Source organism: Mytilus californianus, unplaced genomic scaffold, assembly GCF_021869535.1.
Source record: "Mytilus californianus isolate M0D057914Y unplaced genomic scaffold, xbMytCali1.0.p SCAF_8, whole genome shotgun sequence".
In the NCBI taxonomy this organism is placed as follows: domain Eukaryota; kingdom Metazoa; phylum Mollusca; class Bivalvia; order Mytilida; family Mytilidae; genus Mytilus; species Mytilus californianus.
This window is the reverse complement of record NW_026262734.1, coordinates 99481518-99508064: the sequence shown is the minus strand read 5'-3', so window position 1 is coordinate 99508064 and position 26547 is coordinate 99481518. Positions and strand designations below refer to the sequence as shown.

Below are 26547 nucleotides of genomic sequence, written 5' to 3'. Positions count from 1 at the left end.
GAGAAGATAGTTAAGTTACTTTTAGACAAAGGAAGTGAAGTAAATCAAGTTGATGGTATGAAATAGACACCTCTGATGGCTGCTTGTAGAAGAGGGAATATGAAGATAGTAAAGTTACTTATTAAGTTAGGATGTGATTAACCTGGTGGATCTTATAAAACAGACACCTTTGATAGCTGCTTGTAGTAGAGGAAATGGGAAGATGATAAAATAAACTGTTACTTTTAGACAGAGGAAGTAAGGTTAACCAGGTTGATGGTGGGAGAATGACACCTCTGACAACTGCTTGTAGTGGGGGAAATGAGAAGATAGTACAGTTACTTATAGACAAAGGAAGTGAGGTTAACCTGGTGGATTGTATAAAACAGACACCTCTGCCAGCTGCTTGTAGTAGAGGAAATGAGAAGATAGTAAAGTTACTTTTAGACAAAGGAAGTGAGCTTAACCTGGTTGATAGTATGAGAATGACACCTCTGATGGCTGCTTGTAGAAGAGGGAATATGAATGTTAAGGGTAAATAATGGTTGATTGCTCCTGACTGTTTAAAGATGTCTTATAGATATAGGAAGATGTGGTATGAGTGCCAATGAGACAACTCTCCATCCAAGTAACAATTTATAAAAGTAAACCATTATAGGTCAAGGTACGGCCTTCAACACGGAGCATTGGCTCACACCGAACAGCAAGCTATAAAGGGCCCCAAAAATTACTAGTGTAAAACCATTCAAACGGGAAAACCAACGGTCTAATCTATATAAAAACGAGAAACGAGAAACACGTATGAACTACATAAACAGACGACAACTACTGTACATCAGATTCCTGACTTAGGACTTGTTCATATTTGTGTAACTTTACTTGAACAGGTACCTTTAAAACCCTATCATTTTAAACCAGATAGTTTTGTCAGAATTTCATTTTAATTCATAATTATATATTGTCCTTCTGTATGAAGTTTGGTTTGATCTTACTTTTTTTAAATTGAATGCTAGAAATAGCAGATAAATCATTATATTTGAGAAACACTTTTCCCCGTTTACAAGTATTATTTTGATTATATAATATGACATGTTAATTATACTGATCAGACAATGCTGTGTTATTTTGGTGATTCTCTCAATGTAATACTGTTCTACTTACGTTTTTAATGACCCCTCTCCCCTGGTATCTTCCGTCTCTTTTCTGCTCTGGTTTGACTACATTGTCGTTTAAGAATCGATAAATGGACAGAAATTGTCGTTAGTCCTGAGTCGAAATTTCCTTGTACTGAGCATTTTTGCACTGATTTTAATTTAGATTAGATATCACCGCTTAACAAAATGTAACTATTAATAAAATTATATAACTGTTTCATGGGATAAAGCTATGCTCATGAAGCAGTCGATGTACTATTTCTAATTCAAAAACAAAAGCAAGAAATGAAATCGAATCCATTTCAGGTTTGTTTTCTACTATTTCATGATTTTTAGGCATGTGCACATTATAGTGCCACATGTGGAGCAGGATCTGCCTACCCTTCCGGAACACCTGAGATCACCCCAAATTATTGGTGGGGTTCGTGTTGCTTAGTCTTTAGTTTTCTATGTTGTGTCATCTGTACTATTATTTGTCTGTTTGTCTTTTTATTTTTGGCCATGGCGTTGTCAGTTTGTTTTCGATCTATGAGTTTGACTGTCCCTCTGGTATCTTTCGTCCCTCTTTTATAATGATTATAAAGGTTACACTTTGTAAATACAGCTGTTTTACAAACCACGCCTCTATTGGGAAGATATATAATATTCAGAGTTAATTAATTTTGTTTACGTACTGGTTCCCAGATATGTTCTCTATGTTTCATCTCGTAGAGACATAACTTGAAAATGTTACCAGTAAATATATTTATGCATAGCGGTCAAATTTTAATCTGTTCAGGTCGGGGTAGTTTTGAATTTTAGTGTAAGTTTAAACTCTTAGAAGTTTGGGGCATATAAACGTTTAAAATATGCCGCACAGCCCTATATTTTGACCTTTATAAAGTAGTAGTGCATATGAACTTTCCATTCTAGGATATATTTTTTTTTCTTCAAAACTTCAAAGTAAAAGTGATACAGTTTTAGCCGTAAAAGGAGTTCCTATGGGAAATTGCATTGTCGATATTTACAGAAATGCAACCTAAATAGTGCTTGTGATGATACTGACATATTTAACTTGTGCTGTTTTCTTTCTGCTTTTAAAAATATGCGTACATTGTAACACATTGATATCTTTTCTTTGCTCTAGCCAATCAATTGATCTCATATGGAAAGCATTGTGCTAAGTTGTGCTCGCTTCATGCATACCATGCAAATGAGTATAATCCGTGCCATTTCCTTGAGACTGAAATACATCTTTTAAAGTCAGTACTGTTTGTATCGCCCTCATTTAAACTGTAGCCGAATTGTTCCATTGTTCGTATCAAGAAGAGAAAAAATCATAAATATCTGTTTACAAATCAAAATCCGTATACAACTACATATAAAAATCCGAAACCTTTTAAAACAAAACAAAAGACGAGTTAGAGATGGACTCAGGTTTATTGGAATACTAAGCAGTTTATGTACACTTTGTTTGGTTGCATCCGCCGTGAAGCTTTTGACAAGTACAAATGCGGTCATAAGTCACATTTGGTTGTAAGTCGTATTCGTGATTTCGCGAACAAATAAAACTGGTCATTTGTAACACATATATTCTGTACTTCTCAACCAAACTATGATGAGATCCCAAAAATATTAGTTTATATTTTGAATACAAAATACAGCGCGAAAAATAGAACATACTTTGCTGAAAAATATATCCTATCCAAAATTATCATTCCTCCTACTATTATATTTCTTAGCAGCTAAAGTGTATTGACATTTAACAGAACATGAGATTACTTTCAAAACTATCACTGTATAAATGACCATCACACTACAAATGGAGTACTCCTGAAAGGGGCACTAGCTACGAGAAGTATAAAAAATCTAAAGTATGATTTTTTTGTTCAGTCATTAATGAAAGTGAAATAGTAAAATAATTATTTGCTTTTAGCAGCCAGTATGGTTCAATTTTGTCAAATTAAGCTAAGAAACATTGATGATGAATTATTCACTTGCAAGTGAATAATTCGACCTCATTGGATCCGTATTCATGTGAACTTCAATTTAACCCCTTAGCTAGAGATGGATAACGCATGAATTGTGCGTGTTCGGTTATTTAACATGTTTAAAGGAAAAGAATGTCAACATTGAAAGTGAGACAGAGGTAAATCATTTGATTGAATGATTCGCTCCACAAAAAATCATTATTATACAGGTAAAAACGTTAATTAATATATATTTTTATAATATGAAATTTAACAGACCTAGAAAAATCCAATTGCACGAGATAATTTTCTTTTTATATCTATATTAAAGTTTATATCGCTTGTATGGCCATCGAAGGTCTTCGGAGGTCAAATCGATAGTTAATTAGATGACGTCAAGACTAAAATACACACGAAGCGAAGCTACATATTATGGAGTCCATGCTCTGTAAATTGTTTATTTTAAACTTTTTATAATTTGGATAAATGTTTTACATGGTTATAAATCAAATATAAGAATTTGAGTCAAAGCGGTGAACATGAATTTGACAGCTAGTGCCCCTTTAAGAGGTACCTAATGTTGTGCTATGAGTTTCCACGTCGATCCCTGGTTGGAAAAGTAGCAGTATTGGAAGAAAAATCGTGCCATCTTGATACAATATCAACAATAACATGAATAATGTTCAACCGGCAATATTCAAATGATATTGTGCTATTTAGAAAGAAATACTACAGCCCCAATAAAGTATTGCACCTACTGTAATGTTGCTACGACTACGATGATTCACGTTTCCGAATTAAATAAGCAAATAACATACAATAATGCATTAACAAAAAATGCCAAGAGTAACCACTGCATCCATCACGAAGCTTTAAACTCTGTAATGTTTGTTTCTAGTTATTATAAAGTCTGCCAAAAGTTTTTTCGGCTGAACTTGTGTTCAAAGATAAAACGAGATCTGCATTAATGACTGATTGTTTATTTAAGATTAAACATTTAACTCAAACTTTGTTTGATTTGAATAAATCAATCGGCATGGAAACTTCAAATTCTTTGCGAAATTGAAAAACGCTGTTTTTTTAACAGAACACATGGAAAATCTAGAATGTGACCTAATTTGAGAATAGACGTGTATTCAGATGAAATAAGTGGCTGAAAACTGACGAAAATAAGAAAGACACGGTAACATTAAATCTTTTCCTGAGGAACAAATTGTAAGTCAAATAACCAACTCGTGCTATCTTTGCGGCAACTAGTCATCAAAATTATGGACAAAAAGTCGATAGAAAATTGCGATTTGCTAAGCTACAAAACATTACATTTGGACCACATGCACCATTAGTTACATACAAGTATTGTCCATTATAATGCATGCGATCATAAACTATATGTGTACAGCGATTGAATGGACAATGATTATTCTTTTGTGTGAATCGAGTGGTAATACAGCTACAGCGGTCGTTACCTTACCGAAGTAGAAATATCAAAAAAATCATTTTATACCTCAGTTGGACAAAGATATTAAATCTGATGTTTAAATAGGATGCTATGGTGTCACTTATGAAAAAAATAGAATTTTCGTAGGCGGCTTTTGCGAAATGAAAATAATGGAGGAAGACAGTTTCTGATAAGTATGTTATATATGGAGCGTTCTTGATATTCGTATATTCTGTACGATTGTCGTAAAAAAAAAGTTAACAGCAGTGAAATAATATTATCATCTATATTGTCTTAATTTTAAATAAATCCATTTATACAACAATGATGCATCTATGACAGGAGGAATAAAAACTGATAAATAAATAAAAAAATATTCTTCGTTGATAATCATGCTAGAATAATACACCGCCTTTCGTTGGTTTAGGCTGCTTCTGAGAAATAAGTTATATACACCTCGTTATGTGTCCCCTTAAACTAAAACTCGCAGACAACCCTGTAAAATCGGTCGTGATGGGGGTTTAAATCTAATGCTACACTATCCAAAATTAATTAGAAGCAATTTTTTCACAGGCATGACGTACATGTCCGTGTGTAAAGCAGCAAGACTTGTCGTTACTTGATTAGTGCTACATGTATATTGTTTAATCCTTGAATGAGACTCATGTTTTGAATACCCTTTTTTTTTTAACTATCTTTTACAAGTGTCATTATGTTTTTCGAAACAAAAAATAAGATCCCTTTACTTTCCACCCACCTAAAGGATTCTATAGTATTTTTTTTCAATCAAAAAACTTATGACACTTTTCTATACCAAATCAACTATCTTTGAGAATTTTGATTTTTGTAGTAAACTTCAAGGTCATTTTGTTTTCTCCGACCGTTTAAGACGTATTAACATTAATTCCGTTATACGTGTCTTGATTTTTGATACTTTATGTGTTGCAAAAGTGATTATTAATACTTGTTGTTGGCGTTGAACTACCTTTCAGTAGTCTGAATCCAATGGATATCACTAACAGAATTAACGCGCCATATTATTTATTTGTCTGTCAAATATTAATGTCAGGTTAATGTATTTTAGTGGTTGACGTTGGTTGCTGCATTATTGGTTGTCTATTATGGTATTGTCATAAATCAGATTTTTTCTTTTTTCGTAGCAACTGTTTTTATTTTATTTTATCATGTTGTCTTGCTATAAATACTTTTCAGATACTTAAATTGAAACGCACCATACTCGTTCAAGAGTTATGTCCGATTTAATCAATATTCGTCTCACTCATTTTGGAAAAAAAAGTTCTTGAAAATTCCTAGAAGCCGAATAAATTGTACTGATTTATCTGTTTCAATTCTTATATATAAGAAATCATAATTATATTGAAATTATATTTATAAATAAAACAGATGCGTGTTTTGACAAAAATATCTATTCAGTTCTGCATGAGGCCAACTTATTGAAGATAAAACACCTTATTTCAACGTTGGTGACTGATAAAAATAAAAAAAATAAAGGTTACACCCGGACATGGATTCAAAAATATGCATGAATTTTAAACATTCCTTAATTCGAAACGATTTTCAATCATTGATAACGGCAAAGATATTCGTATTTTCATGATGGTTCTGTGGTATTGCCTACTATACTGATGATATTCTTAGAAACTAGCAGTCTACCATGAGAGGTATTGATCTAATAGAATACATATCATTGTCAGCACGAATTCTGCTGCACTTTACCAACTTTCTGCTCGGATACTGGTAACGTTTGACAAAGAATATTTTATTGGGTCCTCAATGCTCTTCAATTTTATACTTGTTTGGCTTTCTAACTTTTCTGATCTGAGCGTCACTGATGGGTCTTATGTAGACGAAACGCGCGTCTGGCGTATCAAATTATACGCCTGATACCTTTGATAACTGTTCACACCACTGGGTCGATGCCACTGCTGATGGACGTGTCGTCCCCGAGGGTATCACCATCCCAGTAGTCAGCACTTCGGTGTTAACATAAATATCAATTATATGGTCATTTTTATAAATTTACTGTTTCCAAAAGTATGAATTATTCGAAATACTAAGGATTTTCTAATCCCAGGCATAGATTACCTTAGATGTATTTGGCACAATTTTTTTGAAGTTTTAGGTCCTCAATGCTCTTCAACTTTATACTTGTTTGGCTTTCTAACGTTTTTGATCTGAGCGTCACTGATGAGTCTTATGAAGACGGAACTCGCGTTTGGTGTATAAAATTATAAGCCTGGTACCTTTGATAACTAATTATTGTTATTTAAAGTGACACTGGAGTGCACATTCATTCAGGGAAATTAAAACCTCTCTTAAAATTTGTCAAGTATAATTTTAATGTTAATGTACCACTTGTATATTAAGATACGTATTACACTTCGTCTCGCTGTGTTGAAGAACCGTTGGTGGCCAAGGACTTTTCTTTACGTTGGTAGAATTTTTGTCTCTTTGACAAATTCCACGTTTCTATTCTCATTTTATTTTAAATAATAAAACACAGTAACCTATGACATAAGAATATCTTCGCGTTATATAAAGTCTACTTATGATATAATTAAAACCATTCCATAAAAAAACCCAAGAAACACGAATTAAAAATTTCTGATTTGTGCCTTTTTGTGTTTTGTCAAAAGAGAAATATGTAGAATTCCTTAATGAATATTGATAACTAATTCACATCCGAAATAAACATCTTGCAAATATAACAGTTAATCTGCAAACGCATTAAAATTATCCAACTCAAACACGTCTTATTAAATAAAGAAAAAATACGCATTAAGTTAATTTTTTAAAATAAATCCGCTACAATCATTGTTTTACAATGACAAATATATAAAACCGTAAGACGAAACATTTAATCATAAAGAAATAAAAAATCTAAACATACATGTCATGGTTTGTGAGTACTTCATTGTTTATTGGAATACTAAGCAGTTTATGTACACTTTGTTTGGTTGCATCCGCCGTGAAGCTTTTGACAAGTACAAATGCGGTCATAAGTCACATTTGGTTGTAAGTCGTATTCGTGATTTCGCGAACAAATAAAACTGGTCATTTGTAACACATATATTCTGTACTTCTCAACCAAACTATGATGAGATCCCAAAAATATTAGTTTATATTTTGAATACAAAATACAGCGCGAAAAATAGAACATACTTTGCTGAAAAATATATCCTATCCAAAATTATCATTCCTCCTACTATTATATTTCTTAGCAGCTAAAGTGTATTGACATTTAACAGAACATGAGATTACTTTCAAAACTATCACTGTATAAATGACCATCACACTACAAATGGAGTACTCCTGAAAGGGGCACTAGCTACGAGAAGTATAAAAAATCTAAAGTATGATTTTTTTGTTCAGTCATTAATGAAAGTGAAATAGTAAAATAATTATTTGCTTTTAGCAGCCAGTATGGTTCAATTTTGTCAAATTAAGCTAAGAAACATTGATGATGAATTATTCACTTGCAAGTGAATAATTCGACCTCATTGGATCCGTATTCATGTGAACTTCAATTTAACCCCTTAGCTAGAGATGGATAACGCATGAATTGTGCGTGTTCGGTTATTTAACATGTTTAAAGGAAAAGAATGTCAACATTGAAAGTGAGACAGAGGTAAATCATTTGATTGAATGATTCGCTCCACAAAAAATCATTATTATACAGGTAAAAACGTTAATTAATATATATTTTTATAATATGAAATTTAACAGACCTAGAAAAATCCAATTGCACGAGATAATTTTCTTTTTATATCTATATTAAAGTTTATATCGCTTGTATGGCCATCGAAGGTCTTCGGAGGTCAAATCGATAGTTAATTAGATGACGTCAAGACTAAAATACACACGAAGCGAAGCTACATATTATGGAGTCCATGCTCTGTAAATTGTTTATTTTAAACTTTTTATAATTTGGATAAATGTTTTACATGGTTATAAATCAAATATAAGAATTTGAGTCAAAGCGGTGAACATGAATTTGACAGCTAGTGCCCCTTTAAGAGGTACCTAATGTTGTGCTATGAGTTTCCACGTCGATCCCTGGTTGGAAAAGTAGCAGTATTGGAAGAAAAATCGTGCCATCTTGATACAATATCAACAATAACATGAATAATGTTCAACCGGCAATATTCAAATGATATTGTGCTATTTAGAAAGAAATACTACAGCCCCAATAAAGTATTGCACCTACTGTAATGTTGCTACGACTACGATGATTCACGTTTCCGAATTAAATAAGCAAATAACATACAATAATGCATTAACAAAAAATGCCAAGAGTAACCACTGCATCCATCACGAAGCTTTAAACTCTGTAATGTTTGTTTCTAGTTATTATAAAGTCTGCCAAAAGTTTTTTCGGCTGAACTTGTGTTCAAAGATAAAACGAGATCTGCATTAATGACTGATTGTTTATTTAAGATTAAACATTTAACTCAAACTTTGTTTGATTTGAATAAATCAATCGGCATGGAAACTTCAAATTCTTTGCGAAATTGAAAAACGCTGTTTTTTTAACACATGGAAAATCTAGAATGTGACCTAATTTGAGAATAGACGTGTATTCAGATGAAATAAGTGGCTGAAAACTGACGAAAATAAGAAAGACACGGTAACATTAAATCTTTTCCTGAGGAACAAATTGTAAGTCAAATAACCAACTCGTGCTATCTTTGCGGCAACTAGTCATCAAAATTATGGACAAAAAGTCGATAGAAAATTGCGATTTGCTAAGCTACAAAACATTACATTTGGACCACATGCACCATTAGTTACATACAAGTATTGTCCATTATAATGCATGCGATCATAAACTATATGTGTACAGCGATTGAATGGACAATGATTATTCTTTTGTGTGAATCGAGTGGTAATACAGCTACAGCGGTCGTTACCTTACCGAAGTAGAAATATCAAAAAAATCATTTTATACCTCAGTTGGACAAAGATATTAAATCTGATGTTTAAATAGGATGCTATGGTGTCACTTATGAAAAAATAGAATTTTCGTAGGCGGCTTTTGCGAAATGAAAATAATGGAGGAAGACAGTTTCTGATAAGTATGTTATATATGGAGCGTTCTTGATATTCGTATATTCTGTACGATTGTCGTAAAAAAAAAGTTAACAGCAGTGAAATAATATTATCATCTATATTGTCTTAATTTTAAATAAATCCATTTATACAACAATGATGCATCTATGACAGGAGGAATAAAAACTGATAAATAAATAAAAAAATATTCTTCGTTGATAATCATGCTAGAATAATACACCGCCTTTCGTTGGTTTAGGCTGCTTCTGAGAAATAAGTTATATACACCTCGTTATGTGTCCCCTTAAACTAAAACTCGCAGACAACCCTGTAAAATCGGTCGTGATGGGGGTTTAAATCTAATGCTACACTATCCAAAATTAATTAGAAGCAATTTTTTCACAGGCATGACGTACATGTCCGTGTGTAAAGCAGCAAGACTTGTCGTTACTTGATTAGTGCTACATGTATATTGTTTAATCCTTGAATGAGACTCATGTTTTGAATACCCTTTTTTTTTTAACTATCTTTTACAAGTGTCATTATGTTTTTCGAAACAAAAAATAAGATCCCTTTACTTTCCACCCACCTAAAGGATTCTATAGTATTTTTTTTCAATCAAAAAACTTATGACACTTTTCTATACCAAATCAACTATCTTTGAGAATTTTGATTTTTGTAGTAAACTTCAAGGTCATTTTGTTTTCTCCGACCGTTTAAGACGTATTAACATTAATTCCGTTATACGTGTCTTGATTTTTGATACTTTATGTGTTGCAAAAGTGATTATTAATACTTGTTGTTGGCGTTGAACTACCTTTCAGTAGTCTGAATCCAATGGATATCACTAACAGAATTAACGCGCCATATTATTTATTTGTCTGTCAAATATTAATGTCAGGTTAATGTATTTTAGTGGTTGACGTTGGTTGCTGCATTATTGGTTGTCTATTATGGTATTGTCATAAATCAGATTTTTTCTTTTTTCGTAGCAACTGTTTTTATTTTATTTTATCATGTTGTCTTGCTATAAATACTTTTCAGATACTTAAATTGAAACGCACCATACTCGTTCAAGAGTTATGTCCGATTTAATCAATATTCGTCTCACTCATTTTGGAAAAAAAAGTTCTTGAAAATTCCTAGAAGCCGAATAAATTGTACTGATTTATCTGTTTCAATTCTTATATATAAGAAATCATAATTATATTGAAATTATATTTATAAATAAAACAGATGCGTGTTTTGACAAAAATATCTATTCAGTTCTGCATGAGGCCAACTTATTGAAGATAAAACACCTTATTTCAACGTTGGTGACTGATAAAAATAAAAAAAATAAAGGTTACACCCGGACATGGATTCAAAAATATGCATGAATTTTAAACATTCCTTAATTCGAAACGATTTTCAATCATTGATAACGGCAAAGATATTCGTATTTTCATGATGGTTCTGTGGTATTGCCTACTATACTGATGATATTCTTAGAAACTAGCAGTCTACCATGAGAGGTATTGATCTAATAGAATACATATCATTGTCAGCACGAATTCTGCTGCACTTTACCAACTTTCTGCTCGGATACTGGTAACGTTTGACAAAGAATATTTTATTGGGTCCTCAATGCTCTTCAATTTTATACTTGTTTGGCTTTCTAACTTTTCTGATCTGAGCGTCACTGATGGGTCTTATGTAGACGAAACGCGCGTCTGGCGTATCAAATTATACGCCTGATACCTTTGATAACTGTTCACACCACTGGGTCGATGCCACTGCTGATGGACGTGTCGTCCCCGAGGGTATCACCATCCCAGTAGTCAGCACTTCGGTGTTGACATAAATATCAATTATATGGTCATTTTTATAAATTTACTGTTTCCAAAAGTATGAATTATTCGAAATACTAAGGATTTTCTAATCCCAGGCATAGATTACCTTAGATGTATTTGGCACAATTTTTTTGAAGTTTTAGGTCCTCAATGCTCTTCAACTTTATACTTGTTTGGCTTTCTAACGTTTTTGATCTGAGCGTCACTGATGAGTCTTATGAAGACGGAACTCGCGTTTGGTGTATAAAATTATAAGCCTGGTACCTTTGATAACTAATTATTGTTATTTAAAGTGACACTGGAGTGCACATTCATTCAGGGAAATTAAAACCTCTCTTAAAATTTGTCAAGTATAATTTTAATGTTAATGTACCACTTGTATATTAAGATACGTATTACACTTCGTCTCGCTGTGTTGAAGAACCGTTGGTGGCCAAGGACTTTTCTTTACGTTGGTAGAATTTTTGTCTCTTTGACAAATTCCACGTTTCTATTCTCATTTTATTTTAAATAATAAAACACAGTAACCTATGACATAAGAATATCTTCGCGTTATATAAAGTCTACTTATGATATAATTAAAACCATTCCATAAAAAAACCCAAGAAACACGAATTAAAAATTTCTGATTTGTGCCTTTTTGTGTTTTGTCAAAAGAGAAATATGTAGAATTCCTTAATGAATATTGATAACTAATTCACATCCGAAATAAACATCTTGCAAATATAACAGTTAATCTGCAAACGCATTAAAATTATCCAACTCAAACACGTCTTATTAAATAAAGAAAAAATACGCATTAAGTTAATTTTTTAAAATAAATCCGCTACAATCATTGTTTTACAATGACAAATATATAAAACCGTAAGACGAAACATTTAATCATAAAGAAATAAAAAATCTAAACATACATGTCATGGTTTGTGAGTACTTCATTGTTTACAAAATTATGAAAGTTTCAAATAACATATCAATAGAAAGTCTATAATAATGTCATTGTTTAAATACCTAATCAATACAAAGGCCGAAAGTTTAAAACAATACAAAAATTAACAGAAATTTAATGATTGGCTAAACATACGTGGGTTACACATTTATTTACTGTGTTAGAGATTTTTGTTGCCGTTGATTTGACCAAAATATTAAGAAGAAATGACGTGTTTTTATTCAAACCTCACCTAACATTGTTGATTGCTACATGTTTGTTTGGCCTACTTTGTTAAGCACCAACACATTTGATCAAACTATAATTGGGTAAGTTCTTTAAACAACATAATTAAAGGAATGTTTGACACTTTGATATATTTATACCTTTATTGAATCTCTAAGCTTGCCCTGAATAGTAGATGTTATGCATTACAATGGTTTTCAAATAAGCTTATAACATGTATAATCATGGTACAATAAAAAAACCTGATAATAAATTGTTCAAATAAGGCCTTTGAAAATAGAGGAATTAATTACTTTTGGAGTGTCAAATACTTGATAAATTTCATTCTTATATTGGTGATTTTGAATGTGTTCAAAATTTTGAATTTTCTACCCTATATACAACTTTGCCTCATATTCTTATTAAGAAAAAATTCACACACCTAATTAAATGGGCAGTTAAAAGGTCAGAATGCGAATATATATGTTCAAACTCTTTTAGGTCATTTTTTAGTAACAATAAACAAAAGAACTATGTCAATTGGACGTGCTTTGATATTATAACTGCACTTGAATTTTTAATAGATAACATTTTTGTTCGCTTTGGAGATTCCGTATATCGTCAAGCTATCGGAATTCCAATCGGGACTAACTGTGCACAACTTATTGCGGACCTGTTTGTTATGAGTTGCAATTTATGACTTAATTCAGCAAAAACCCATCGAAACAACATCTGATACAAAAATTTAATAATACTTTTAGATATTTGGATGATATATTGGCTCTCAATAATGATGATTTCAGTATGTACACTAAAGAGATTTATCCTGTTGAACTAACAAAGCTAATACTAACAATGAACACTGTCCTTTCCTGAATCTTGATATCTATATCATTAACGGGTAGCTTAAGACCAAAATTTAAGATATAAGAGATAATTTTTCGTTTCCAATTGTCAATTATTCATTTTTAGATGGTGACGTTCCCTTGTCATCATCTTATGGTGTTTTAATATCTCAACTTGTACGATTCGCTCGTGTATGTAACAACGTATCAGAATTTAGCTAAAGAAATCTATGTTTCACTGAAAAATTATTTCATCAGGGTTTTCGATATCACAAACTAGTTAAAACATTTACCACAATATATCATCGGTACAAGGACATCATTCGTAAATATAAATCAAGATGTAGATATCTTATACGTTCAGGTATTTCACATCCAATCTTTTATGGTAATATTATTTACAAAGCACAACAATGTCGACATTCAGCTCAAAAGCTAACAAAACCTTTAAACAGACTTATTAAGAAGGGATATAGTTACAATACTGTTGTCAGATCATTAAAGATGGCATATTTCGGCTTTAATATTGATTCACTTATAGGGTTCTTGCGGAAATAAACACATTTATTTAAAAACCAGTTGCTGACATGATACGGGTTATGTTCTTTTCATATATTTTATGCGGTATGATACTAAACCCCTAACGGGAGGGATTGTGCTTGATATTCATATGATGAAAACATAATATTTAATTCAGTTTATTTGCGGTCTGGAGCTGGCATGTCAATAACTGCTAGTAGTCCTTTGTTAGTTGATGTATCATTGTCATTTTGTTTAGTTTCTTTTGTTACCTATTCTGACATCGGACTCGGACTTCTTTTAAACTGAGTTTTACTGTGCATATTGCTGTGTGTTTGTTTTTTCTTCATTGGCTAGAGGTATAGGGGGAGGGTTGAGATCTCAAAAAACATGTTTAACCCCGCCACATTTGTGCGCCTGTCCCAAGTCAGGATTCTCTGGCCTTTGATAGTCATGTATGATTTTTAATTTTAGTTTCTTTTATATAATTCGGAGTTTAGTATGACGTCCATTATCACTGAACTAGTACACATTTTTGTTTAGGGGCCAGCTGAAGCACGCCTCTGGGTGCGGTATTTTCTCGCTGTATTGAAGACCCATTGGTGGCCTTCGGCTGTTTTCTGCTCTTTGGTCGGGTTGTTGTCTCTTTGTCGGTTGAAAACAAAACTTTACGACAAAAGAGATGAATTCAGCTTCCCTATTGTGAACTTTCCATTTCTATGTAGCAACTTTCCAGCAGCGCCTGCATACGAAGTATATATCTCCCAATTGATACGATATTCCCGGGCTTGTATTTCGTATCATGATTTCCTTGATAGAGGATTGCTGCTCACAAGGAAGCTATTAAACCAAGAATTCCAAATGGTGAAGTTGAAATCATCCCTTCGTAAATTGTACAGATGCCATCACGAGTTGGTTGACCGTTATGAAATAACCGTTTCACAGATGATATCGTATATGTTCCTTATGTCGTTACTACAATTCCCTTCCCTTTTCACGAATGTGACCTACTGAATTAGACTACTTACCAGATTTGTAATAACATAAGCAACACGACGAGTGCCACATGTTGAGCAGGATTTGCTTACCCTTCCGGAGTACCTGAGATCACCCCCAGTTGTTGGTGGGGTTCGTGTTGCTTAGTCTTTAGTTTTCTATGTTGTGTCATCTGTACTATTTGTCTGTTTGTCTTTTTATTTTTGGCCATGGCGTTGTCAGCTTGTTTTCGATCTATGAGTTTGACTGTCCCTCTGGTATCTTTCGTCCCTCTTTTGACACATTCCCCATTTCCATTCTCAATTTTATAATGTGCAAACAGAAATGAAATTTGTGTGAATATTATTTAAACTTCTAAAATAATAATAATTTCATTAATTTTAAAACATTGTTGTGACGTCTTTCTATTGTTTTGCACGTTCTTTATTTCAGTGATTGGACTATCATATACCTATAAGAAACCATGATGTTACCTTTAACTGTCCAATATTTTTAATAATAGCCCTCCTCTTTCTTTAAAAAAAATATTGGACAGCTCAAGGTTGCCTAACTGATTCTTACAGGTAAATGATAGTCCAATCACAGAAGAGAAAACATTATCAATTCCGCAAATTTGAAAAAAAATTACAACGAAAGCACAAATGACAATTACAGAAAAAAAAAACATTTTTATTAAAGTCACCTTCCAATACAATAATTTTGTCACTTATCAAAACGGTTTCTTGAGAAAAAAATCCCTTTCAAATTGATTTTAACACTACCAATACTTATATCACAGACATTTTTCCCAAGTTTTGGGTTGTCTCCTTTAGCACTAATTCAATTGGTTAATAAAGCTTATAAGTCTTGTTTTTGATGCTTTTTTGTATTCCTTTTTTCAAAAGATTTATCCTCGTCCGTTTTTGGTTACAAAATTGACCTCTGGCGTTGCTCTTATTCTTCTTAACATCATTTTCAGCTACAATTAAAATGAAAAACAAATAAAGTAATGCTTCTAACGTTTGATAGGTCATGCGGCAATACAAGAACTATAAACAACCTAATAAAGGTAGTATACCGCTATTCGAAATTCATAAATCGATTGAGAAAAAACAAATCCGGGTTACAAACTAAAACTGAGGGAAACACATCAAATATAAGAGGAGAACAACGACACAACAGAAACCTAAACCTCACCCTGTGTACAAAGTGCAAATCTAGAATTTGCTTCATGAACTAGGGGACTTTAATGGCTTTTGTTATTGTTGTTTTTTTAAGTCTGATATAATTGCTTGAATTTGAATATAATGCAACAATTCGCTTATGAACGACAATGAATATGGGAAGCTGGAAGACGTTACCGCAGGTTATCTGTTATACAAATTAATCGTGTGTCCGATTCGCACTTTGTTCGTAGTGATAGTTTTATGTTATAAAAGAAAATCAGAGAGTTTTTTTTTGCAAAAGGAAATCGAGAGACAACATTATGACTCGGTCACATTAAAAAAAAAATAAAACACACAAGGGACATCAATACACAAAAAAACGAAAAAAAAAAACAAAATGCGACACGACCTTGCAGAAAAAAAAACAGAAAAAAGGAGGGATATTCAGGTGGTACCGTTTTGGTAAACAATAACAGTCTCTTGACAATTCCGATGAACAACAAAAGAATTTAAAATGATTGCACGTTGTTATTTTTTCATTTGTTCATATTAAATATATATATGAAATAAATAAATGCGGTGCACTCGATATGGTTCAATGTGAACCTGTCTTTACATGTTTTCTTTTTTTTCTCATTCACCTAGTAAGAAATAAAAACCCCAGAAGAAACACGAAACTAAAAGGAGAGGACTACATTTTGAAATATAATAAATATAAAACTTGCCATTTTTAGATGCTATAACTATATCCTCTTTGTAATCCACTCTGAAATCGAATATATCTGAATACAGTACATATTTGATTTTAATCCAAAGTTTGAAACAACACAATCACTGAAAACGACATCACTTTCTCCGTTTTTTGCATTAAGAATATACTTTCATCGTCTTAATCCATTTTGAAACACAAAACACATGTAAAGGTATTAAGGAAATTATTTAGGGTAGTACTTGCGCACGAAAAAATCATGATACGCATACGCTGTGTCTTTATCTTCATGTAGCAGTATATGTTGTTTACCTTCAGCTGTACTTTCTTTTTGTCTATAGTTTAAGTTGAGCTACTGTTTAAAGAGGCCAACATGTAGGATACATTTTTATGTAAAGACAGTTTATTCACAAAATAATTTTCACACTTGATGAATATAAATCTTACCAAAAATTTGTATTTGCTTGCATTTTTTCACCTTTTTGACGTGTTAAACAATGTTTTAAGTAAGATATAAGCCTCTAGCAGTCCATTCTGCAAAATATTGAACATATTTTACAAAATGGACTGTTATCGGCTTATATCTTTACAGAATGATGTAAAGATTAAACTCAAATATCGATATACGCTATATACAAGTGTTGTTTAAAATTATGTGTATATACAATATTGACATAATCACTAAGATTAACTGTATAAGATAAATCAAGGAATACATTAAATTGATATTAATGGCACCGAAAGAAACACAATGCATGTAATTTGTTTGCTGTAGTTTGAATTTTTTGTGGACATGTACTGATGTTATGTTATGATGAAGCCCAGTCTTAACCTTAATAGTATTGAAAAAAAAAAGATGCAGAGTTCATTGTTTTTTTTGTTGTTGAAATTATGAAATTAAATTAAATTGGTTTGATCTTTTGTTACAACCTAGACGTTTGTCGTCCTTTCTCTTTCAAATCGTTCATGCGTGTCCTAATCTTAATATCTTTACTCAATTTTGCGCTGTTTGGAAAGCTAGGTAGTTCTTGTTTGCAAACACCAGAATTTAAACGAATTGTTTTATAAAGCTTACAGTTCTGTTCTTAGCTATCTTATTTTTGAAAGTGGGTGCATACATTGTACCATGTCAAAACAATACTCTCGAAAAGACATTTGTTTCTGTTTAGATATAGCTTGCTTTTCGGTAAATACATTTTAGTTTATAAATACAACATTGAATAATCAATTAATGTTTTCGTATTGATCACTCTCCGTTTTAAATACTAAGTTGATCATATTCTTATCTTGTTTTACTTTTCAAACATTTTTCTTTTTGTGACTTTCGTGTACAAAATGTTATGGAATAAACTCTCAAATGGTACTGGCATGCACATACGGATATTGTTTGATTAGATTTGCTGTTATAAATTTTTTGAAATTGTTTAAATTAAATTTCCATTTTGGAGATTCAAATATTTTTGTCTGTGAACATCACCAAAGAGAAACATTATTTTTAAAATGCTCGTCTGGTGTATTAAAATTGGTACCGTTTATGTTGGTACCGTTTATGTTGGTATCGTTTATGTTACACCCGTTAAGATAACCAAGGACAGATTTATTTTATCTTGTTCATTACATCGTAAATATTGGATAATGATACTTACTTTTAGTGTTTCACACGAAGGATATTTAATCTGCAGCTTTAAATTGAATGTATCTACAATATGTATCGTTGTTTTCTCATAAATCAGGCCATTATGTTTCTCATTTGACATTTTACCATGATGTACCTTCCTTTTATAGCTTACTATACGGTATGGAATTTGCTCATTGCTGAAAGACCAAATGTGACCTGTAGTTGTTTATATTCACGTTATTTGATATCTAGTGGAAAGTCTTGTCTCATTGACAGTATCAACAACTCTTTATTTTTTTCATGTTCATAGCAATTGTCTGTTGTAAGGTATTTATGGATCCATTGATACATTCCTTAATTAAAAACGATTTCCAATCTTTCAATTTGCAACAGAAAACACATTCGTATATTCATGAGAGTATGAAAGTATTGTCTACTTAGTTAATGATATTCTTAGTTTTATAATGGTCTATCACCAGAGCTATTTACCAAGTAGAATACATGACATTAACGGTACAAATTTTACTGCACCAGATGTGCATTTCTTAAATGTATCGTCATAGGTGATTGAATAAAAATATTTCAAGTTTCGTAACTTTGTTAAACGTTTAATATCTATAAAAAGGTAAAAGGAATCAGAATAATGCATAAGGGAGATAAATTCTATAATCTTAGACTGTTTCCTAAATTATGTAAAAAAGTATGCAAATTTAAAGAAACCGATATCAGTAGTTTCGTGCTACTATCAAAGATATGACTTCTGTAGCTGGTAATAGTATCGAAGATCAATAGACGTCCAGCAGAGGTATTGACCTAGTTATATAATAGAATTAAAGGACAAATGTTACTACTCTAACTACGCAGTATATCAAGTATGTTTAAAATAATGCATCTCGAGATAGATAAATTAAGATTTGTACATGCATATGTTTTGTGAATCGTCGGAAAAGATACATTTAGAATACTTTTTTGGATATCGATGACCAATTGGCATTTGAAATAAACATCTTGCAAGTATGACAAATAATCTACAAACGCTTAAAAGAACAAAGATCCAACATGTCTAAAGAAACACTATTTTTGTTTAGTTTATAAAAGACAGTTCCGCTTGAACACATATAATTTTAAAGAAACTTTTGTCCAAAATCGTTTATTTATAAAAGAATCAAAACAATACTATTTGACAATGAAAAACATCTAAAACCGTTAGACGACATATTTCATCGTAAAGAAACAAAAGATCTGAATAGTCATGTCATGGTCGTGTATTTCTTTATTGTTAAAAACTTTTGAAAGTTTTAAATTACCTATCAGGAGAAAGTCTATGCCAGTGTCTTTGTTTAAATAGTTAAATGCCATAAAGGCCGAAAGTGTTACACAATACAACTCATATAAAGAATTCAGTGATTGGTTGAAAGAACATTGGTTACACATTTCTCTACGGTAATAAAGATTGGTTACACATTTCGTCACTGTGTTAACGTTTTTGCTGTCACATATTTGACCAATTAATTGTTTTAGAGAAGATTTTTTTTTAAATTAACCAAAACAGTATGATTTTGATCGCTTTTTTGTTAAAATGCCAACTTTTCTTCTTTTTACCAGAAAAAAAAATGCAATGTTGTTTGCAATTAGTCATTTTAAATGTCAATATTCTACAGATATAATTGCTTAAACTGATATGTGAGTTCCATAAGAGAGAAATATTGCTTTTATCAAAATGAATATCATTCACCCTCATTGATTTTTGGTACGTTTTGAATATCTTGGTGCGTTGTTTTTAATAAGATATGATGAATATCAAAGAAAAAATACTAAAATTTGTTTGCAATGTTTAAAAACGCTAATAATTCTTCATTTTTTTTAAAGAATGCACTGTTTTTTCCAATCAGATATTTCAAATGGCTCTGGATGAGTTACATTTATTTTATAAAGTGTGGATAATATAAGGATAACGATACCTGAACATTATTGTGTGCTGAAAAAAAGTGCAATCGTTCCTTTATTTTAATGAAAATAACGAATCGACATTGGATTATTGGATGAATATCAGAGGAAAGATACTAAAATGTTGTTCGCATTGTGTAAAAATGACAATATCTCTTTTTTTATCACGAAAATGCATTGTTGTTTGCAATCAGTCATTTCAAATGCCTCTTAATAAATTAATTGTTCATAGCATGTCAATATTCTAAGGATAAAAATGCTTACACTTATGTGTAAGTATTGTGAGTTTCTTTTCCTTTTATTGAAATTAAAAAGATTCATCGTCAAAGATTTTTAATACTTTTTTGAATATCTTGAAAGGTTGTTTTTCAGAAGATATGATGAATATAAAAAAAAATACTTAAATTAAGTTTGCATTACAAATAATTCTTCTTGTCTTGAAAATCAATGCACTTTGTTTTGATATCAATCATTTGAAATGCCGCTGGATGAGGAGTTTTTATAAAATGTGAACAATCTAAGGATATAGATGCTTCAATTAATATGTGTGTTAAATAATAGTGCAATTGTTTCTTTATTTCAATGGAAATCATGATCCGCCTATCGAATTTGGAACATTTTATACATCAGGATTGCTGTTTTTTTTTTTTAATATCTGACGAATATCAGAGAAAAGATACCAACATTTTGTTCACGTTGTTTATATTAAAATGCTAATAATTCTTCTTTTATGAAAATCAATGCATTTTTTTGACAATTAGTCATTTTAAATGCATCCGAATCAGTAACTTTTATATAATTTTGTATAATTTAAGGATACACCATATGCTTAAGTTATGTCGGTTTTGAAAAAGGGTGCAAAATTTAATGTGATGTAATATCAAAATCATTTATCATCATTAATTTTTGTTTATTTTTTGAATATCTTGACGAGTAGTTTTTCAGAAAACATTGAAAAAAAAAACAAAAAAAAACAAGTAACACGAATAAAAAAAAAAACTGATTTGTGCCTTTTTGTGGTTTTTAAAACGTCAAAAGAGATATTTTAGAATACCTTTTTGGATATGGATGACTAATTCGTATCTTAAATAAACACCTTGGGAGGATAAATCCTACTTTGTAAAGAATCACTCTCATTCAAACAAAAAAATTCTCTGAAACTGACATTATCAAAATGCTTGATTTCTTGATTGACAACATATTGTTACGTTTGGAGGACGTGTTTTTCAACAGACTGTCGAAAATCCAATGGGAACCAATTGTGCCCTCTTCTTGCCGACTTGTTTCTTTATTATTATGAGGCTGACTTCATATAGGAACTTCTTAGGAAGAAAGATAAGAAGTTAGCAATATCCTTTAACTTTACTTTTCGCTATATAGATGATGTTCTCTCACTAAATAATACAAAATTTGGTGACTATGTTGAACGAATCTATCCCATCGAACTAGAGATAAAGGATACTACAGATACAGTTAAGTCTGCCTCATATCTTGACTTATATCTAGAAATTGACAATGAGGATCGGTTGAAAACAAAACTTTACGACAAAAGAGATGATTTCAGCTTCCCAATTGTGAACTTCCCATTTCTATACAGCAACATTCCAGCAGCGCCTGCATACGGAGTATATATCTCTCAATTGATACGATTTTCCCGGGCTTGTGTTTCCTATCATGATTTCTTCGATAGAGGATTGCTGCTCACAAGGAAGCTATTAAAATTAGAATTCCGAATGGTGAAGTTGAAATCATCCCTTCGTAAATTTTACGGACGCCATCACGAGTTGGTTGACCGTTATGGAATAACCGTTCCACAGATGATATCGGATATGATCCTTATGTCGTAACTACAATACCCTTCCCTTTTCACGAATGTGACTTACCGAATTAGACTATTTACCGGATTTGTAATAACATAAGCAACACGACGGGTGCCACATGTGGAGCAGGATCTGCTTACCCTTCCAGAGCACCTGAGATCACTCCCATATTTTGGTGGGGTTCGTGTTGCTTAGTCTTTAGTTTTCTATGTTGTGTCATCTGTACTATTATTTGTCTGTTTGTCTTTTTATTTTTGGCCATGGCGTTGTCAGTTTGTTTTCGATCTATGAGTTTGACTGTCCCTCTGGTATCTTTCGTCCCTCTTTTTCAAGTATAACAGATAATCTGCAAACGCTTAAACATAATCCATCCCAAACACGTCTTATTAAATAAAGAAAAAGAACGTCTTAACTTATTATTTTTCCTTAAATTAAATTCGCTCCAATTATAATTTTACAATATTTAAAACTGTAATACGAAAACTTTTATCTTAAAGAAATAAAAGATCTAAACATATATGTTATGGTCGTTGAGTACTCCATTGTTAATAAACTTATGAACGTCTCAAATAACCTATCAATAGAAAGTCTACACTAGTGTCTTTGTTTAAATATCTAATCAATACAAAGGCCGAAAGTTTAAGACAATACAAAAATTTACATAAATTTGATGATTGGCTGAATAAACGTCAGTTACACTTTACTGTGTTACAAACATTTGTTGTCGTTGATTTGATCAAAATATTTAGATTAACCGTAATATTCCGTACCTTGTCGTTTTTAACGTAGTAAACAGTAACAGAGGGACGAAAGATACCAGATGGACAGTCAAACTCATGGATCGAAAACAAACTGACAACGCCATGGCCAAAAATAAAAAGACAAACAGACAAATAATAGTACAGATGACACAACAGACTGTCCGAGCCCTGGCTGATCCCTAGCTATTCGTATTGCAACGTAATGAAAACGTGCCGTTCCGTGACAAACTCGTAACAAATCGTATTGTATCCTTAACAAATACGTGGTGTAACCATACTGTACGTAGTTCTCTGTAACTAATCGTAGAAATCATTCGGGCCTCCGAATAAGTACGTGTTAATACGGTTTTAATAAGGACTAATTTGAAAACGGATTTGTACGTTCTCATACGGTTTATAAAGGTTAACTACGGTTGTTTTATTTGTGGTCAAATTTTGCGCATGTTCAAAAATTGTCAAGGATATACAAGTACTACTACGTATATATGATTACGGGTACAATATGGAAATCTACGGACTTATAGGTGTCAGACCACCAACTACTCTCTCCAATTTAGAACGTATGTAAAGGTAGCCCTACTCTGACACAAAATAGTGCTTTTGATGTCCTTGATGTACTTAAACAAACCAACAAATTTGCAGAAATGAAACTTTTTGTGAAAGAAAAATATTTTTAGACCATTTTGAGCCAACATGTACTTGTCTATGAGTTTGCATTAACAATTGAGGATTAATGCGCTCCATAGTATACTAATTTAAGATTTCCAGAAAACCAGGGGTTATTTTTGGAGTACCTCTGTTTGAAGGTCAGTTTTTTTTCTTAAAAGTCTTTAAAGGTATGTTCAAAATTGTCATGTAGAAAGCTGAAACATGTACAATTCAGGATATACCTGGTTTCTATGAAGTTAAACTTAAGGTAAAATATTTAGAAAGCTGTGAAAATTGCTAATTTTGGTTGAACAGATAGGGATTTTTAATTGGTGGTCTGACACCTAGTACAGATTGCCACGAATGATGCCGGATCGTATCCGTAGCTTACCCAGCGTCAAATCCGTGAGTGTGTGACCTAGGCATAAGCCTGCCCAGAACAGTAGATGTTATACATTAAAATGGTTTTCAAATACAGTTTATTACATGTATGACGTGTTAACAGAAATCTAATTTGTGTGTAATATTATTGTTGTACTTTTTTTTGCTGTACTTTGAACTTCTTGTAGACAAGTACTGATGTTATGTTATGATGAAGCCCAAATCTTAACCTTAAAAGTATTTAAAAACAAGATGCAGAGTTCATTGTTTTCTTGTTGTTTTAGAAATGAAATAAGATTAAATTGGTTTGATCTTTCAATCGTTGATGCGTGTCCTAATCTAAATTTTGTTACTCAATTTTCGATGTTTAGAAAGCTTAGTAGTTCTGATTTGCGAACACCATAATTTGAACCAATTGTTTTTATATAGCTTACATTTCAGTTATTGGCAATCGTAATTTTTTGTTGATGAATACCATGTCGAAAACAGAACTGTCGAAATGACATTGAATCAAAGCTGTTTGAAATCAAAATGGCACTTTAAATATAACAATTTTATTGGTTTACATTCAATAGGAATACACGCACTCAATTATTTGAAAAGTAGGGATATATAAACTCATAAAAAATGTTTGCAACAAAACGACCAAAAGGAGCATAATTTAGGAATAGCCCGATCTATCTTTGCTAATTTTTTCCTGAGGACTATTGAGGCTTGCTTTCTTCATGTTCGTAGTGCCAGTTAATAAAATCAATTTTATCGGGTTTTTCTTAAAATGTCCTGTACCAAGTCAGAAAAATGGCCATTGTTATATCATAGTTCGTTTCTGTGTGTGTTACATTTTAATGTTGTGTTTCTGTTGTGTCGTAGTTCTCTCCTTATATTTGATGTGTTTCCCTCGGTTTTGTTTTCTCAATCGATTTATGAATTTCGAACAGCGGTTTACTACTGTTGCCTTTATTTGTTTAGACGTAGCTTGTTTTTCTGTAAATAAATTTTAGTTGATAGATACAACGCCGAATATTTTTTTAGTTTTTATTGATGACATGATTCCCAATTACATTATCAATACATTTTCGAAACAGATGCGTGTTTCGACAACAATGTCTTTTGAGTTCTGTACGAGATCAATCTGTTTACACCTTATAAAATTGAGAATAGACATGTTATATGGGAAAACCCGGACATAGATTCAGAGATATGCATGCGGGTGATACATTCCTTAATTAAAAACAATTTCCAATCTATAAACAGAAAACACATTCGTATGTTCATGAGAGTACGAAAGTATTATCTACTTGGTTCATGATATTCTTAGATTTTAATAGTCTATATCCAGAGTTATCAACCAAGTTGATTTATTTATGTGTAGAATACGTGACATTAATGGTACAAATTTCACTGCACCAGATGTGCATTTCTTAAATGTATATTCAAAGGTGATTGAATAAAAATATTTGAAGTTTCTTAATTTTGTTAAACGTTTAAGATCAAATTTCTTTTTTTGGGTTACAATAATTCATATTTTGTGAAGAACCACACTGAATCTACCAGAAAATATACTGAAGATGATATTATCAAAATGTTGGACTTTTTGATCGACAATATATTTGTTGATTTTGGAGGATTTATATTTCGACAGACAGTCGATATTCCAATGGGTACTAATTGTGCACCACTACTTGTCGATTTGTTTTTGTACTCGTATGAAGCAGAATTCATTCAGAACCTTCTAAAAGACAAAAAGAAAAAGCACCTTGCGAAATTCTTTAAATTTACTTTCCGATATATTGATGATGTCCTATCATTGAATAACCCATATTTCAGCCAATACTTACATCTCATATTTCCCAGTGAACTTGAAATTAAGGATACTACTGATACTAGAAGGACTGCTTCATACCTTGATCTTTTCCTCAATATTGACACAAATGGACGACTTCACAAGAAAATCTATGATAAACGGGACGATTTCAACTTCACAATTATCAATTTCCCATTTCTCAGCAGTAGCATACCCTCTGCCCCTTCGTATGGTGTTTACATATCTCAGTTGATACGTTATGCTCGTGCATGTTCACACTATACGGACTTCATATACAGGAGTGTGCTTCTAACGCAGAAACTGCTCCAACAAAGTTATGAGGACAGATTAAAAATGACACTCCGTAAATTTTACGGACACCATAACGAATTGGTCGATCCATATGATGTGTCTTTGTCCAAACTAACTAAGGACATTTTTACCACGTGTTAGATTGTGGATGACATTACAAAATGTACGTCGTCTGATCTTTTAATTACCGAACGTGACTTATTCCCGATTGTGACTGTTTTGCTGAGTGTGAATTCGCATTGCTATGAGACGTGTCACGGTACTTTTCTATCCAAAATTCATGTATTTAGTTTAGATGTTATACTTGTTATTCTCATCGGATTTTGTCAAATGTCTTATCGTTTGTAGTTGTATATCTTATTTTTTTCTGTTGTATTCGTGTGTTATGGTAAAGATAATTAATCACCCAGTTCATTAATTAGATTTTAGTTTGGGTCAACTAAATTTATACGATATATTTGGTTTACAGT

General features: G+C 31.9%; 2 protein-coding genes across 9 annotated transcripts in view; both read left to right on the top strand.

Moving 5' to 3' along the window:
- Positions 1–26547, top strand: part of LOC127710807 (uncharacterized) — a 69573-nt gene that overhangs the window by 9767 nt on the left and 33259 nt on the right. For 7 of the 8 annotated variants that reach the window (XM_052216767.1, XM_052216762.1, XM_052216763.1 and 4 more), the window contains exon 1: positions 12521–12676. The exons of the other annotated variant lie outside the window; for it this stretch is intronic. The gene's annotated coding sequence lies outside the window, so the exon portion shown is untranslated. Of the gene's footprint in view, positions 1–12520; positions 12677–26547 lie in introns of those variants that run through there. 8 annotated transcript variants of the gene reach the window in all.
- LOC127712929 (ankyrin repeat domain-containing protein 1-like) lies at positions 267–3845 on the top strand. The gene is given in 3 exon segments (XM_052219520.1): positions 267–506; positions 2439–2549; positions 3807–3845. Coding segments are annotated over 3 exon segments (390 nt in total).